Here is a 13,206-nt window from a genome sequence, read left to right as displayed (position 1 = left end):
TCCTGCCGGCTCCCCTCCCCAGCTGGCCACTCACCGCCTCACTCACTGCTTCCCCGGCCGCCCCTGGCTGAGTGTCCACCTTCTTCCGAAGCAGCTCCGTGTAGAAGAGGGTGGCCTCACACATGTCCTGAGAAGGGGACGGCGGTGGGGAGCCATGGAGCCCCCCCCGCCCCATCTCCTCTCCCACCTGTTCCCCTCACCCCCAGGGCCCACCCACACACCTGGCCGAGCTGGGTGCCCAGCCCCTGAGCCTGGGCAGGGTCAGGCCACGCCAGGCGCACCCACAGCTCCTGGATGTGGCTGAGGCAGAGACCAGCAGTGGCTGCGGAGCTGCTGTGCCTGGAGGAGGCGTCCACGGGCTCCAGCTAGGGAGGCAGGGGAGGCTGGGGTTGCTGGGGAGGCTGGGGAGGTGGGGGAGGCTGGGGAGGTGGGGGAGGCTGGGGAGGTGGGGGAGGCTGGGGTTGCTGGGGAGGCTGGGGAGGCTGGGGAGGTGGGGGAGGCTGGGGAGGCGGGGGAGGCTGGGGAGGTGGGGGAGGCTGGGGTTGCTGGGGAGGCTGGGGAGGCTGGGGAGGCTGGGGAGGCTGGGGTTGCTGGGGAGGCGGGGGAGGCTGGGGAGGCGGGGGAGGCGGGGGAGGCTGGGGTTGCTGGGGAGGCTGGGGAGGTGGGGGAGGCTGGGGTTGCTGGGGAGGCTGGGGAGGCTGGGGAGGTGGGGGAGGCTGGGGAGGTGGGGGAGGCTGGGGTTGCTGGGGAGGCGGGGGAGGCTGGGGAGGTGGGGGAGGCTGGGGAGGTGGGGGAGGCGGGGGAGGCGGGGGAGGCTGGGGAGGTGGGGGAGGCGGGGGAGGCTGGGGAGGCTGGGGAGGCGGGGGTTGCTGAGGAGGCTGGGGAGGTGGGGGAGGCTGGGGGCCTGGACCAGCCCCAGTGTCCTCAGGCCAGGGTAGCTGTCACCGTATCCATGTCCACGGCTCCCTGAAGCCTCCACTTGGCCTGGTCCCGCAGCACTTGGAGCCAGAGCTTCACAGCAGGCAGGAATGGGACGTGGATGCCAGCCAGGGCCAGAGAGCGGCTGTCCCTGTGGTGGGAGGGTCGTGAGGGCTTGGCCCTGACTCAGATACCTTAACCAGCACATTCCAGGCTCACAGCTCCAGGACAGTCCCCCTCACAGGTCCTGGGACCCTGCTCCCAAAGTCTGTCTGCAAGAGATAGGGACGGGGCACCCACCGGCCAGGGATGCTATCCCAGAAGCGCTGGAGGTCAGCCAGGGTCAGGTAGAGCTCACAGAGCCCTGAGGCCACCTCCAGGGTCATCTTGGGGCTCAGCTCCTCCGTCAGCACCCACGCCTCCTCAGCCACCTGTCCGGGACAGCAGAATCAGGCCTCTGGCAGCAAGGAATCCCAGGTCCCTCCTAGCCAAGGGCATCTGCCCACTTCCCCATGCCTGGCAGGCACCCGGGGTCAGGGACCCTCCTCACCAGACGCTCCAGCTGCCGGAAGGTCAGAGTGAAGACGTCCACATTGAGGATGCTGCAGAGCAAGGGACACACCTCATCCACCTGCGCCCCACCTGCAGGCCCTGTTGGCTCCAACCCCAGCCCCAGGACAGTACTGAGGGGCCAGGCCCACCTGTGGAAGAGGCTGGCGTAGACACTGTAGCAGGACTGAAGGTCGTCATAGATGGCGTCAGCCAGCACAACCAGCCCAGGCAGGCGCTGTGGTCCTGGCTGCAAGGAAGCCTAGCTCGTACCCACCTCTCGGCTGCCCATATCCCTCATGGCCAGGGTCCCCCACAACCGCACCTGCTCTCGGGGACTCTTGGCATTCAGGATGCTGTCGTACCACTCACGGTTGCCTCTCTGCAACAGACGCCACCAAGACAGCATGATGGGTTGCAGGGAAGAGGGAGAGGTGGGCAAGAGACCGTGGTGCAAAGGTGCAGGGGACGGGAAGGGAGAGGAGGGGAGGGCTTAGCAGCCGGCCCCCACTGGGCTTTGGAACACACCTTCAGGGCCGCAGCAATGTCCATGTTCAGCTCCGTCTCGAAGGGGCAGATCTCAAAGGAGGGCTGGAAGAGCTGCAGCTTGCCCAGACACCTGGGTGGGGGTAGCACGCTGACGTGGGGCCTGCCCTACCAGCCGCCCCCACCCACGCTGACACGCGGCGCTGCACCTACTTCAGCAGCAGCTCCAGGCGGTAGACAGCGGTGCTGTTGGTGGCGGGGAAGTAGTCTCGGAGCTGGCGCAGCAGCTGCAGCCCGAACTCAGAGAAGGCGGAAAGGCTATCAGCCAGGCTCTCCTCCTGTGGGGACAGGGCCCTTCAGTGCCAGCAGCCCTGACCGGTCACTGATGAGGAGAAACACCCTCCCTGCCTTGGCCCGCAACACCCTTCCCCCGGCATGGTCAGCCCAGTTCTGCCCTGAGCAGCACCCTCCATGGGCCCAGTTGGCCTGTCCCAGACGGCCTGTCCCAGCCTCGTGTTTCCACCCACGCAGCTCACGTAGGGCCTGTGCCCCTACGTCCGTCCTGCCACCCACGTCCGTCCTGCCAGGGCCGCTCCCTCCTGTTGCTCAGATGGGCGCCACCTTGGCGGCTTTCCCCAGCCCTGTCCTAAGTCCTGGCCGCCCCCCGAGGTGACTCCCACGAGTCTCCCGTCTCCTTTCTGCAGAGCGCTGGCTCTCGCCCACGTCATACAATTTGTCCGTTTGTCTTTGACCCCCACGCGGGCAGGACTCTGCCCCTCGCCGACCGGCACTGAGCGGCCCCAGTCACCAGCACTCCCTTCGCCATGGCTGGCAAGAAGGCCCCGGCTGCACCCACCTGCTCCTGGGGCAGTGAGGGCGCCTCCTCCCAGTGTGCCTGCATGTCCTCCAGCAGCCCCAGCAGGTAGCTGTAGTCCAGCGTGCAGGTTTGATGGTGGCGGCTACTGACCTGCCAGTGCCTGTGGGGCCCGGCCCATGGTCAAAGGGTATGAACCCCGCCCCTGCCATGCCCACTCAGCACCGCCTACAACACTACCTCTTTCTCTGCCCCACCCAATCAGCACTGCCACGCCTACTCATAGCACCGCCCCTTTCCCTGCTCTCCAATTAGCGCTGCCGGACCTACTCATAGCACCGCCCCTTTCCCTGCTCTCCAATTAGCGCTGTCGGACCTACTCATAGCACCGCCTCTTTCCCTGCCCACCCAATCAGCGCTGCCCCACCTACTCGTAGCACCGCCCCCTTCCCTTCCCGCCCAATCAGCGCAGCCCCACTTACTCATAGCACCGCCCCTTCCCCTGCCCCATCTTCCCAGCCACATTCACTCACCGCATGGCCCCCAATGCCCCACTCGCCCACGCCCCGCCCACATTCCCCGCCCACTCGTAGCTCCACCCACTCACAGCACGGCCAGCTGCAAGGGTGACAAGTTGCTCTGGGCTCCGTGCAGGCAGAGGATGGTGGCGGCTGGTGTGCTGAGCTCTCCTCGCCAGCTGCTGGAGTTGGGCTGGGGGAGGAGGTCTGGCGTGGGTGGAGGCGGGACAGCCCCACATCCCCTCCTCAGGCCCCCTGCCGGGCTGTTCCAATCCTAGGAGCACCCACTACCTCCTCTGCTGAGTGCTCGAACCGCAGCAGATGGCTGAGCAGCAGCAAGTGGGACAGGAAGCCGGATCGCCCGCGCTGGCTCATGGCCGTGTCCCTCTGCAACGCAGAGCCCACCCAGTCACCAGCTCTGCCCCCGCCCCAAGGGCAGGGGTGGAGGACCGGGACGCCCACTTTCCCCACCTGCGTAGTGATCAGCTTGAGAACCAGGTGGCAGTCTCCCTGCACACGCGAGGCACTGGAGCGTGGCTCCAGCTTGAACCAGCGGTCGACGCCAGCCACAGGCACCTCCTGGGGGTAGCATGGGGGGTCAGGCCCACCAGACTCCTCCCCCTCTCCTTCCACACTGACTCTGTGAGACCCTGGAGAGACCAAATAGCCTGGGCTTCCCTTCTCTGGGCAACGAGGGTGACAAGCAACGGCGCGCACTCAGTGGCGGCTCAAGAGCAGGAGCTCCTCCAGGCAGTGCCCTGCCCCTTGAAGGCTGGGACACCCCCCAGGCCCTTCTCTAAGTGTCACCAGCCCCACCCCACACCCACTCACCCGGACAGGTATGTTGAGGCACCCCAGGAAGTCATCGGTGTGGTCCTCGGTGGGTCCTGCTGTCCCGTTTGCACGGGCTGACTTGACGATCTGTTTGAAGTACCTGGCCACCGCAGGTGGTGGGCATCACGCTGATGGCTCCTGGGGAGCCACTGCCCGCTGGGCCCCATGACCAAGCTGAGGGCACGGGTGAGGGGTAGAAAGGTCGCAGCAGTCATACCTGCCCATGCCCTTCAGACCGATGACTTCATTCAGCTTCCTGCACGCTTCTACCAGGGACACATCGTCGTCATGATCCCTGGTGGGGAGAGGGGAGGACCTGGCTTGTCTGGAGCCCGCAGCCCAGCCCTGAGTCCGTCCTGCTCCCCAGCAAAAGGTGTGCATCCCGCTCGCCCTGCACGGTGCAGGGGCCTGTACCAGATGTCCAGGTGCAGCTGGTCCGTGCTCACATCCTCAATCTCGCTACAAGGAGAACAGAGATGCCCAATGAGGGTCCCTGGCGAGGCTCTGCCCAGGCCCGGCTCATGGAGTTCAGAAGCAGCAGGGACCAGGCCACAAGCACCCGCTCTCCAGACAGGCTGTTCAGGTCCAAATCCCCATCCCGCCACGTGTTGCCAGCCGTGTGGCCGCGGTGGCACAACGCCCATCTCTGGGCCTCAGTTTTCTCCTCTGGAAAGTGAGCACACGGCCCCACAGAGACCGGGAGCTGCTGCGAGCCACCACCCTCCAGGCACAGCCCAGCTCTGGACCCCAGGCAGAGCCCCCCTCCCGCACCCAGACGGGCGAGGGCCTCACAAGAGGAAGTGCTCCTTCCAGACAGGGTTCAGGGTGCTGCTCTTCACCTCGGTGACCTGGATGCACTTGGCGGGCAGGGGTCCGCCGCGCTTGCTGCCCTTGCGGAAGCCGAAGCGCTGCTCCTTCTGCGCACGAGGCTCCCGTGTGGCGTCCGAGGCAGGCAGGATGCCCAGCATGCAGTACGGGTCGCTGAAGCCTGGGCACGGCATGCGCCTCAGCCCCGGCCCCACGCCCTCTGGCCCTCCACGGCTGCCAGGCCTGGGTGCCACCGAGGTCTGCTGGGTCCCCACTCACCGTTGGGGTCCTTGGCCAGAAGGTTCTTGGCACGCATGACAGAGACTTTCAGGGCGTACGTGGGGGCCTGTGGACAGAGGGGCGTGGGGGGCCTGGTGAGGCTGAGCTGCCCCCCGGAAGCCCTGCTTAGCACGGAGGTGACAGGGCCTTGCCCCGTGCCCCCGCCACGCAGGCACGCGCTGGTCAGCGGCTGCCCAGGCAGCGGCGGCCTCACCTTGGCCTTTCTCACTTGCTCGATGGCCTCGGTGTGCTCCTCAGGGCTGGTGCCAAACACCTGTGGAGGGCGGCTGGGTTGGCAGGGCCTAGGCAACCCCTGAAGCGAGGCTGGCCACTGTCCTGGGACCTCGGGCTCAGCCCGTCACAGACACCCAACCTCAGTCCTCACGGGTGCAGGGTTGGGGGAAGCCTGGGAGGGAGCGGCAGAGGGTTTGTGCCAAGGGCCCCGGCATGCCCAGAGATGGTGGGCGTGATGAGGGGCACGCAAGTGCATGCGCAGGAACGGGGTCCACGGGAGGACAGGGGAGTTCAGAGCACACGCAGGTGGAAGCCGGGTGCGTCCTTCGAGGTGCGTCTGTCAGCCTATGTGCATGTGTGTGTGTCTGTGTGCACCTGCAGCCTGTGTACATGTGTCTGTGTGTACCTGCAACCTGTGTGCGTGTGTTGTCTGTGTGCACTTGCAGCCTGTGTGCGTGTCTGTGTACACCTGCAGCCTGTGTGCGTGTGTGTCTGTAAACCTGCAGCCTGTGTGCGTGTGTCTGTACACCTGCAGCCTGTGTGCGTGTGTCTGTGTACACCTGCAGCCTGTGTGCGTGTGTTGTCTGTGTGCACCTGCAGCCTGTGTGCGTGTGTCTGTGTGCACCTGCAGCCTGTGTGCATGTCTGTGTGCACCTGCAGCCTGTGTGCGTATCTGTGTGCACCTGCAGCCTGTGTGCGTGTATCTGTGTGCACCTGCAGCCTGTGTGCGTGTGTTGTCTGTAAACCTGCAGCCTGTGTGCGTGTGTCTGTGTGCACCTGCAGCCTGTGTGCGTGTCTGTGTGCACCTGCAGCCTGTGTGCGTGTCTGTGTGCACCTGCAGCCTGTGTGCGTGTGTCTGTGTGCACCTGCAGCCTGTGTGCGTGTGTTGTCTGTGTGCACCTGCAGCCTGTGTGCGTGTGTCTGTGTGCACCTGCAGCCTGTGTGCGTGTCTGTGTGCACCTGCAGCCTGTGTGCGTGTGTCTGTGTGCACCTGCAGCCTGTGTGCGTGTCTGTGTGCACCTGCAGCCTGTGTGCGTGTGTCTGTGTGCACCTGCAGCCTGTGTGCGTGTGTTGTCTGTGTGCACCTGCAGCCTGTGTGCGTGTCTGTAAACCTGCAGCCTGTGTGCGTGCGTGTGTACACCTGCAGCCTGTGTGCGTATCTGTACACCTGCAGCCTGTGTGCGTGTGTGTGTGTGCACCTGCAGCCTGTGTGTGTGTGTCTGCGTGCACCTGCAGCCTGTTTGTGTGTGTCTGTGTGCACCTGCAGCCTGTGTGCGTGTGTGTGCACCTGCAGCCTGTGTGCGTGTGTGTGTGCACCTGCAGCCACCCACGTGTGTGTGTGCACCTGCAGCCTGTGTGCGTGTGTGTGTACACCTGCAGCCTGTGTGCGTGTCTGTACACCTGCAGCCTGTGTGCGTGTGTCTGTGTGCACCTGCAGCCACCCACATGTGTGTGTGCACCTGCAACCTGTGTGGCGTGTGCACCTGCAGCCTGTGTGGTGTGTGCACCTGCAGCCTGTGTGCGTGTGTCTGTGTGCACCTGCATCCTGTGTGCGTGTCTGTGTGCACCTGCAGCCATCTGCGTGTATGTGTATACCTGCAGCCTGTGTGCGTGTGTGTGTGTGCACCTGCAGCTGCCTCTGTGTGCTGTGCATGGATCGGGGAGATTCTGCATACTGTTTGTGTGATGATGGTGTCAGTGAGTGGGGAAGGGGTTGAGGTGGGGAAGCTGTCAGGGTCTGGGTCGGGGTCAGGGTGGGCTGACCTGCTGGAGATAGCTGAGCAGGGCCTCCTCGTCGTCCACCTGGTCAGGGCCCATGGTCCCTGCGCGGTAAAGCACCGTGTACAGGGCCTCCTCATAGAGCATCTCCACCTGCAGGTGGGGGAAGGGCGGCCACAGCGCCGTGTCCCAGGACCCCAGCCCTCAGCAGCACCTCCTGTCTGCCGAGCCCAGGCCCCACCTCTGCCGCCTTGCACCAGGAGCCCCTCCGCTCCTCACTCACCCACCCACTCACCCTGGCTCTCTGCCATCACCAGACCCTGTGCACACAGTAGGTGCCTATAAACGGCTGAGGGAGCGGCCGCTGCAGACGACTGCTCCTGGTTCCGACCCCCACCTTTACCTCCTCTGGGGCCAGGGCTCTCAGGCCGCGGCTGGGATCCACAGGCTCCGGGGGTGCTGGCGAGCCACTGCGCAGGGGGACCTGTGTGTGGGGCCCAGGGTGAGGGCTCTGATGGCAGGGAGAGCCCCAGGCCTGCGGCGGGGAGGACAGGTGGTGACCCAGGAGGTGGGAGCGAGGGCAGGAAGGAGGGTGGGAGGAGCAAAGGGGGAGCCCCAAGCTGGGCTGCGGTACCGGGCCCTGGGAGTGGCACTCTCACCTCGAGGCACGGCAAGCCCTGTCTGCCTTCCCCCTTCTTCAGCATGAGGCGCATGTGGGCAAAGAACTCCACGCCATCCCCGGGTTTCCTGGAGAAAGAGCCGGGTCAGCTCACAGCTCTCAGCACGCTGGCCCCTGCCTGGGACCCTCGACTCCAGGGGCAGGCAGGGCCATGTGACATCCACAGTGTGGCACAGCTAAGTGCAGACCCTCCTTCCCGCCCAGGGGTGCTGGGGCCGGGGCAGCCATGTGTGAAGTCTGGCGGGTAATGACCCTGTGGGCGTGTGGGGCCGGGCCCCTCGGCACCCACCAGGCCCCCGTGGCAGGCTTCTGCAGGTTGGCGCTGGCACTCCCTGGGTCCTGCTCAGTCCTGCGGCGGAAGGACGGGCACACCTGCACCTGCCTGAGCACGCTGCTCTTAATGTCCAGCAAGGTCGACATGGCGGGCGACCTAGAGCAGAGAGCACAGCCCGCAGCCTCAGGTCGTCCACTCAATCCTCCGTGCACCACAGAGGCCACGGCAGGCTGGGGGAGGGGTGGGAAGAGGTTGGGGGGCAGAAGCCTGGGAGCTCACCCACGGCCTGGATGGCGCTGGACACCTGGTCAGGCGGTGAGGGCTCCTGTCCCCACACCTGCTGGGTGACCGGCTAAGTCCCTGCGCCCCCTGCAGGGCGGCTTCAGGGAGGAGGTAGCAAATGCTGTCAAAGGCGGGGCTGGTGCCCACCCAGAGCCGGGGGTCCATCAGGGGCTTATGGGGTCTCACTGGAGAGGGAGGCGGTTGCCACACTCGCCCCCCAACACCCCTCCCCGCGACAGCATAGCAGGAGGCGCCTGTTTCCTGGGGCTGCATCAAGAGGACCAAGATCTGGGCCGCAGCACTCGGCTTCCCCAGCCCCCGTGCCCACTCTGGGGCCAGGACGGATGCCAGGTACCCAGCTCTCCTATGCAGGAGGCAAAAACTCGCCAGAATCCTGACATCCTGGGTGGAGGATGCTCACGTGGCCAGGAGGCCCTGGAGGGGACTGCCTGGGGGTCCTCGCTCGCCAAGCACAGTGGGGGTCAATGCCCCCTCCTCACCCCAGGAGCTGGTCAGCAAACCCGAGGTGGACAGCGGAAGGTGGGGGGCAGTGCCCCCACAAAGCAGGGCCTGCTCCCCATAGTTGGTACAAACGAGAACATGAAGCGAGCCGGGCCCCGCTAGAAAATGCCGGGCGTAGGGGCTACAGTTCCCTCCCAGTCCATCCAGCGTCAGTTCCCCTCATGTTGCCATGACAACTGAGCCAACCTGTCAGCCTCCTGCTTGGAGCAGCAGCAGCAGCCCAGATGTCACCACTGGGACAGAGCTGCCCTCTGCTGAGGCCCGGAGCCTGGGCCCAGGCAGACCCGGAAGCCCCCTGGAAAGTCCCACCCACTTTTTGTTTTGTTTCGTTGAGATGGAGTCTCGGTCCAGGCTGGAGAGCAGTGGCATGATCTCAGCTCACTGCAACCTCCACCTCCAGGTTCAAGTGAGTTGCAGTGGTGCAGTCTCGGCTCACCGCAACCTCTGCCTCCCAGGTTCAAGCGATTCTCCTGCCTCAGCCTCCCAAGTAACTGGGATTACAGGTGCCCGCCACCACGCCCAGCTGATTTTTTTTGTAGTTTCAGTGGAGAGGGGGTTTCACCATGTTGGCCAGGCTGGTCTTGAACTCCTGACCTCAGGTGATCCACCCACCTCGGCCTCCCAAAGTGCTGGGATTACAGGCGTGAGCCACCGCCCAGCCCACCTGTGTCAGGGAGGAAAGCCAGGTGGTACTGCCCTGCACACCCCCATCAACAGGGGTAGGATGGTGGCTAAGACATCGCAGCCTCCCGAGACCCTCCACCTCTGCACTGCCTCTGCCTGCATGGCCCCCCAGCAGCCCAGGGAGGTCTCCTCCCCACTCCATGAAAACTGTCCCAGAGCCAGGCCACCTCTGCCCCACCACAAGAGAGGTACCCACTCTTGGGCTCCTGTCCCAGCCTTGCCGGCCTCTGATTTCTAGGACACTGTGCTCCCCCAGCCCCCGGGGTCCTGGCCTCGCTGTCTGGGTCCCCCTCCCTTGCCAGTGCTCTCTCGTCCACCTGCGGAGGGCGCCTCCGGGCTGGGCACACTGGCCCTCACAAGGGGCATAGTCATTCTCACAGGACAAGAGAGGAAACGCAGACCCGCAGGTTCTACCGCCCACCCAGGCTGTCATGGACAGTTGGCGGTGAGAGCCAGGTTAGCCCGCCCCTCGCCTGCATGCCAGGCCCGCTCCCCACAGTGGCACTAGACTCATAAGCTCAGTGGGCAGTGTGGGGGCCTGGGCACACTGTGCCAGTGGTGGGTTCCAAATGGACTTTGTCGAGCCAGCTCCCGGGCCCCTGCTGTGTCTGTGGGGGTTCAGGGTCACCAGCCCCAATCTATACCCACACCAGCTCAAACACCATTTCTGGACATCTCATCCTGATTCCAGGGTCCCTGCCAGCCCCGAGCCCTGGGTGCAGGCTCTTACGGGACCAGACCCTAGAGCTGAGGACAGGAAGGAGGGTTTGCGGCTCCCACCCTATGAGAGGCAGTGCTTGGGGAGGGGGTGGTGCTCACCTCCTTCAAACCTATCAGTGCCTTCCCCTGTGAGCCTCCCCACCAAAAGATAGGGGGCTTGGTGGGCTGGGTACGGTGCTTCTGGAAGCTGTCACCCCCACAGCCAGTCGTGAAATCCCCAGGGGCCTGGGAGTCACAAGCTCCCTTCCCCTCCCTTGCTGGGTGGAAGAGGCTGCTCCCCCTGCTGCCCCCCGAAGCCAGCAGAGCAGCCGCTGCTGGAGCTGTTGCCAGGGCAACCGCCGGCGGCATGTGCGTGTGACAGGGGCGATGGGGGCTCACAGTCCTGGAGACAAATGTGACGCAGGAGCTAAGTGGCCTGAACTGTGGGGTTGGGGAGGGGGTGTCTTTGTGATAACAAGATGTTCCAGGCAGAAAGAGGGGGCTTGGTGCCCTCCCTGCATTTTCCTCTCCACATTCACCTCCTCATCCCCGGAGCGGCCCGAGAGGGGTGCCCTTTGCTCCCTGCATCTCAGATGGGCAAATGGAGGCGCAGGGCTGGGAGCCCGTCCAAGGTCCCAGAGCCAGCAAGTGGGCCGGGGACGGCAGTCCAGGTCTCTTTGGTGTCCCCAGTGCTAAGCTCCTGGGACAACCAGCTAGGCCAGCCACCCTGACCCCAACCTCAGCTCCTGCCCCTCCCACTGCCTGTTGCTAGGATGGGTGCAATAATGGCGTCTTGGCACGGGTGTACAGAAGACTTGGCTCATCCTGGGTGCGCAGAAACCCCTTTGGTTCCCCTGGAAACCCCAGGCTGCCTGGGCAGCTGATAGCCTGGCTGCAGCCAACTGCGTGGGCCCCGGGAGCCACCTGCCACAGAGGCCAGAGCTGCTGTGAATGGTGGGCGTATGCATCTGTCTGTGACCAGTACAGGAAGCACTGGCTGCCTGGGTGGCTCTCAGCACTTACGGGGCAGGAGTGAGCCAGGTGCAGGGGACCCCCCCGTCTTTCCCGTGGGCCCAGATGTGATGTAACTCCTTCCCAGGCTCTCACCCTGGGACAGTAGCATGAAGCAGGATGAACCTCCCATACTCCGCTCATGCCTGATGCCAGGACCAGGACCACACTCCCAACTGTCCAGTGAGCAGAGGGAGGACCGCCAAGGAGCTCCTGCCTTGTGGCACTGGGGCTGAGCCATACCTGCCCATCCCACCTTGCTCCCTGGCTGTCCCCCAGGCCTGGGCTGAATGGGGAATGACATTTTGCAAGGAGGATGGCAGATTTCATTTCACAGCCCAGGGTGGGGGCGACTTGCCCAGAACCCAGATATGAACCTGGGACTCTCAAGCCAAGCCGTCTCCTGCCAGGCCATTTGGGGGCTCAGGGTTGGGGGCAGTGAGGCAGCTGAGTCTGGGGGCAGCGGAGCAGAGGCTGGGTCAGTCTTCCTCCCCAGTGCAGGCTGCCTAGGAACAAACACCTTCACCGTGTTGGGGGCGCCCTTCTTACCACATTTGGGGCAGGGGGTTAGCTGATGGTGCCCTGGGTGTGTGCCTGGGGCGGGAGGTGGCAGGACATCTGCCCCACAGGCTGGCTCTCCACGCTGCCCTGTTGGTCTTCTCTCCAGCTTCCCTGCTCTTCCTCCCTCAGCCCCCCGACTCCCCTTCACCAGGCCCTGGGGGCGTCCCGCAGGAGTCTCTCCCTGGTCTCACCGACTCCTCCAGAAGGCCCCTGCGAAGCCGATGGCAGTGCCCAGGTGCAGGTTACCTGGCGGGCCCGCTACAAACGCTGCTCCCCGGGGTCTCATTCCAGTCGAACCCCGGGAATCTGCATTCTAACAAGCGCTGCTGGCGGCCTTGGGCTCCCTGAAACCTGAGACGCCTGCCAAGGTCCAGCCGCTGGCGCCCAGCAGGAGCGCAGGAGACCGGAGCCCGCGGCGCCTTCTTCCTCCCCTCGCCTGTGTCTGCGCAGCGCGTCCTCCTCCCTCTGCTCACCGACCCCCTCCCTGCCCCGCCTCGCGGCACCCCCTTTCCCGGGGCTCCGGGTGCCCGCAGGAGCCACACCCCCAGTTCTATGGGGGTCTCTCCCCTTGGAGGGGGAGGGCGGCCCGGGGGGAGTCTGGGGGCGGGTCTAGTGTGTGACTTTTAACTCCTCCCCGGGAGACCCCGGCCCAAGCAAGAGCCCACAGCCCTTTGCGGAGTGGGGCTGAAGGAGGGGCGGCTTCTTTGCGGAGTGGGGCTGGAGGGGCCGCTTTGCACTCGCAGGGATTTCGGGGGGACTAAAGGGCCCTACGAGGACCTGCGGGAGGACGGAAGGGACGAGGACGCTGGGGGGTGCAGCCCGCCCGGGAGGGGTGCTGGGAGGCCCCGGGCCCGTCTGCTCCCCTGGGGAGGGAGGCGCGGGGGTCGAAGCCTCGCTTCGCGGCCCAAGTGCGGGGGAGGCCGTCGCCAGCGCCCCGATACCCTCCCCGTCCGCTCCGCAGTGGGGACCCCACCGCCGCACCCGCTCCTGCGCGTTCGGAGGGGAAATGCCCCCGAGACCCCGCCCCTCCGAGCATGCGCGGCCTCAGTTTCCCCAGGGCCAAGGGGGCGTCGAGACCTTCCCACCGCCCCCCGCCTCGGAGGCCACCCCCGTGCCTCCTGGGGGACCCGGACCAAGGGGGCGGCGGCCGTCGGTCCGTCCGGGTTGGGGCGCGGGGCCGAGCCCAGACGGCTGCCCAACAGCACCGGCTGCAGCCCGCGGCACTCACCGTGGGCCGGCGCGGGGAGGGGGGGGCTCCTGGGGTGCTGCGCTCGGGCACCAGCTCGGGGACGCCGAGGCACAGCGACCGCTCCCAGCCGCGCGAGCCGACGACTGA

The 13,206-nt window shown here is 65.6% G+C and overlaps 1 protein-coding gene across 4 annotated transcripts in view; it reads right to left on the bottom strand.

Moving 5' to 3' along the window:
* The window catches only part of BAIAP3 (BAI1 associated protein 3), a 16,545-nt gene extending 3,339 nt beyond the window's left edge, over positions 1–13,206 (bottom strand). The window contains exons 1-24 of one of the 4 annotated variants that reach the window (XM_054454636.2): positions 13,099–13,206; positions 8,127–8,267; positions 7,818–7,905; positions 7,562–7,642; positions 7,204–7,311; positions 5,420–5,479; positions 5,206–5,272; positions 4,912–5,107; positions 4,534–4,578; positions 4,337–4,414; positions 4,117–4,219; positions 3,757–3,864; positions 3,577–3,672; positions 3,375–3,478; positions 2,810–2,930; positions 2,167–2,291; positions 1,996–2,086; positions 1,793–1,849; positions 1,620–1,717; positions 1,469–1,520; positions 1,219–1,349; positions 946–1,069; positions 222–365; positions 35–127 (exon numbers count right to left, since the gene is read on the bottom strand). In XM_054454636.2, coding sequence (XP_054310611.2) covers positions 35–127; positions 222–365; positions 946–1,069; positions 1,219–1,349; positions 1,469–1,520; positions 1,620–1,717; positions 1,793–1,849; positions 1,996–2,086; positions 2,167–2,291; positions 2,810–2,930; positions 3,375–3,478; positions 3,577–3,672; positions 3,757–3,864; positions 4,117–4,219; positions 4,337–4,414; positions 4,534–4,578; positions 4,912–5,107; positions 5,206–5,272; positions 5,420–5,479; positions 7,204–7,311; positions 7,562–7,642; positions 7,818–7,905; positions 8,127–8,257 — 2,301 coding nt within the window. In that variant the 5' untranslated portion in view covers positions 8,258–8,267; positions 13,099–13,206. Of the gene's footprint in view, positions 1–34; positions 128–221; positions 366–945; positions 1,070–1,218; positions 1,350–1,468; positions 1,521–1,619; positions 1,718–1,792; positions 1,850–1,995; positions 2,087–2,166; positions 2,292–2,809; positions 2,931–3,374; positions 3,479–3,576; positions 3,673–3,756; positions 3,865–4,116; positions 4,220–4,336; positions 4,415–4,533; positions 4,579–4,911; positions 5,108–5,205; positions 5,273–5,419; positions 5,480–7,203; positions 7,312–7,561; positions 7,694–7,817; positions 7,906–8,126; positions 8,268–12,061; positions 12,303–13,098 lie in introns of those variants that run through there. The other 3 variants (XM_054454634.2, XM_054454639.2, XM_054454635.2) reach the window with 3 other exon arrangements.

Source organism: Pongo pygmaeus, chromosome 18 (genome assembly GCF_028885625.2).
Source record: "Pongo pygmaeus isolate AG05252 chromosome 18, NHGRI_mPonPyg2-v2.0_pri, whole genome shotgun sequence".
Lineage (NCBI taxonomy): Eukaryota > Metazoa > Chordata > Mammalia > Primates > Hominidae > Pongo > Pongo pygmaeus.
Note: the sequence above shows the minus strand (reverse complement) of the source record. Positions and strands in the feature narration are given on the sequence as shown.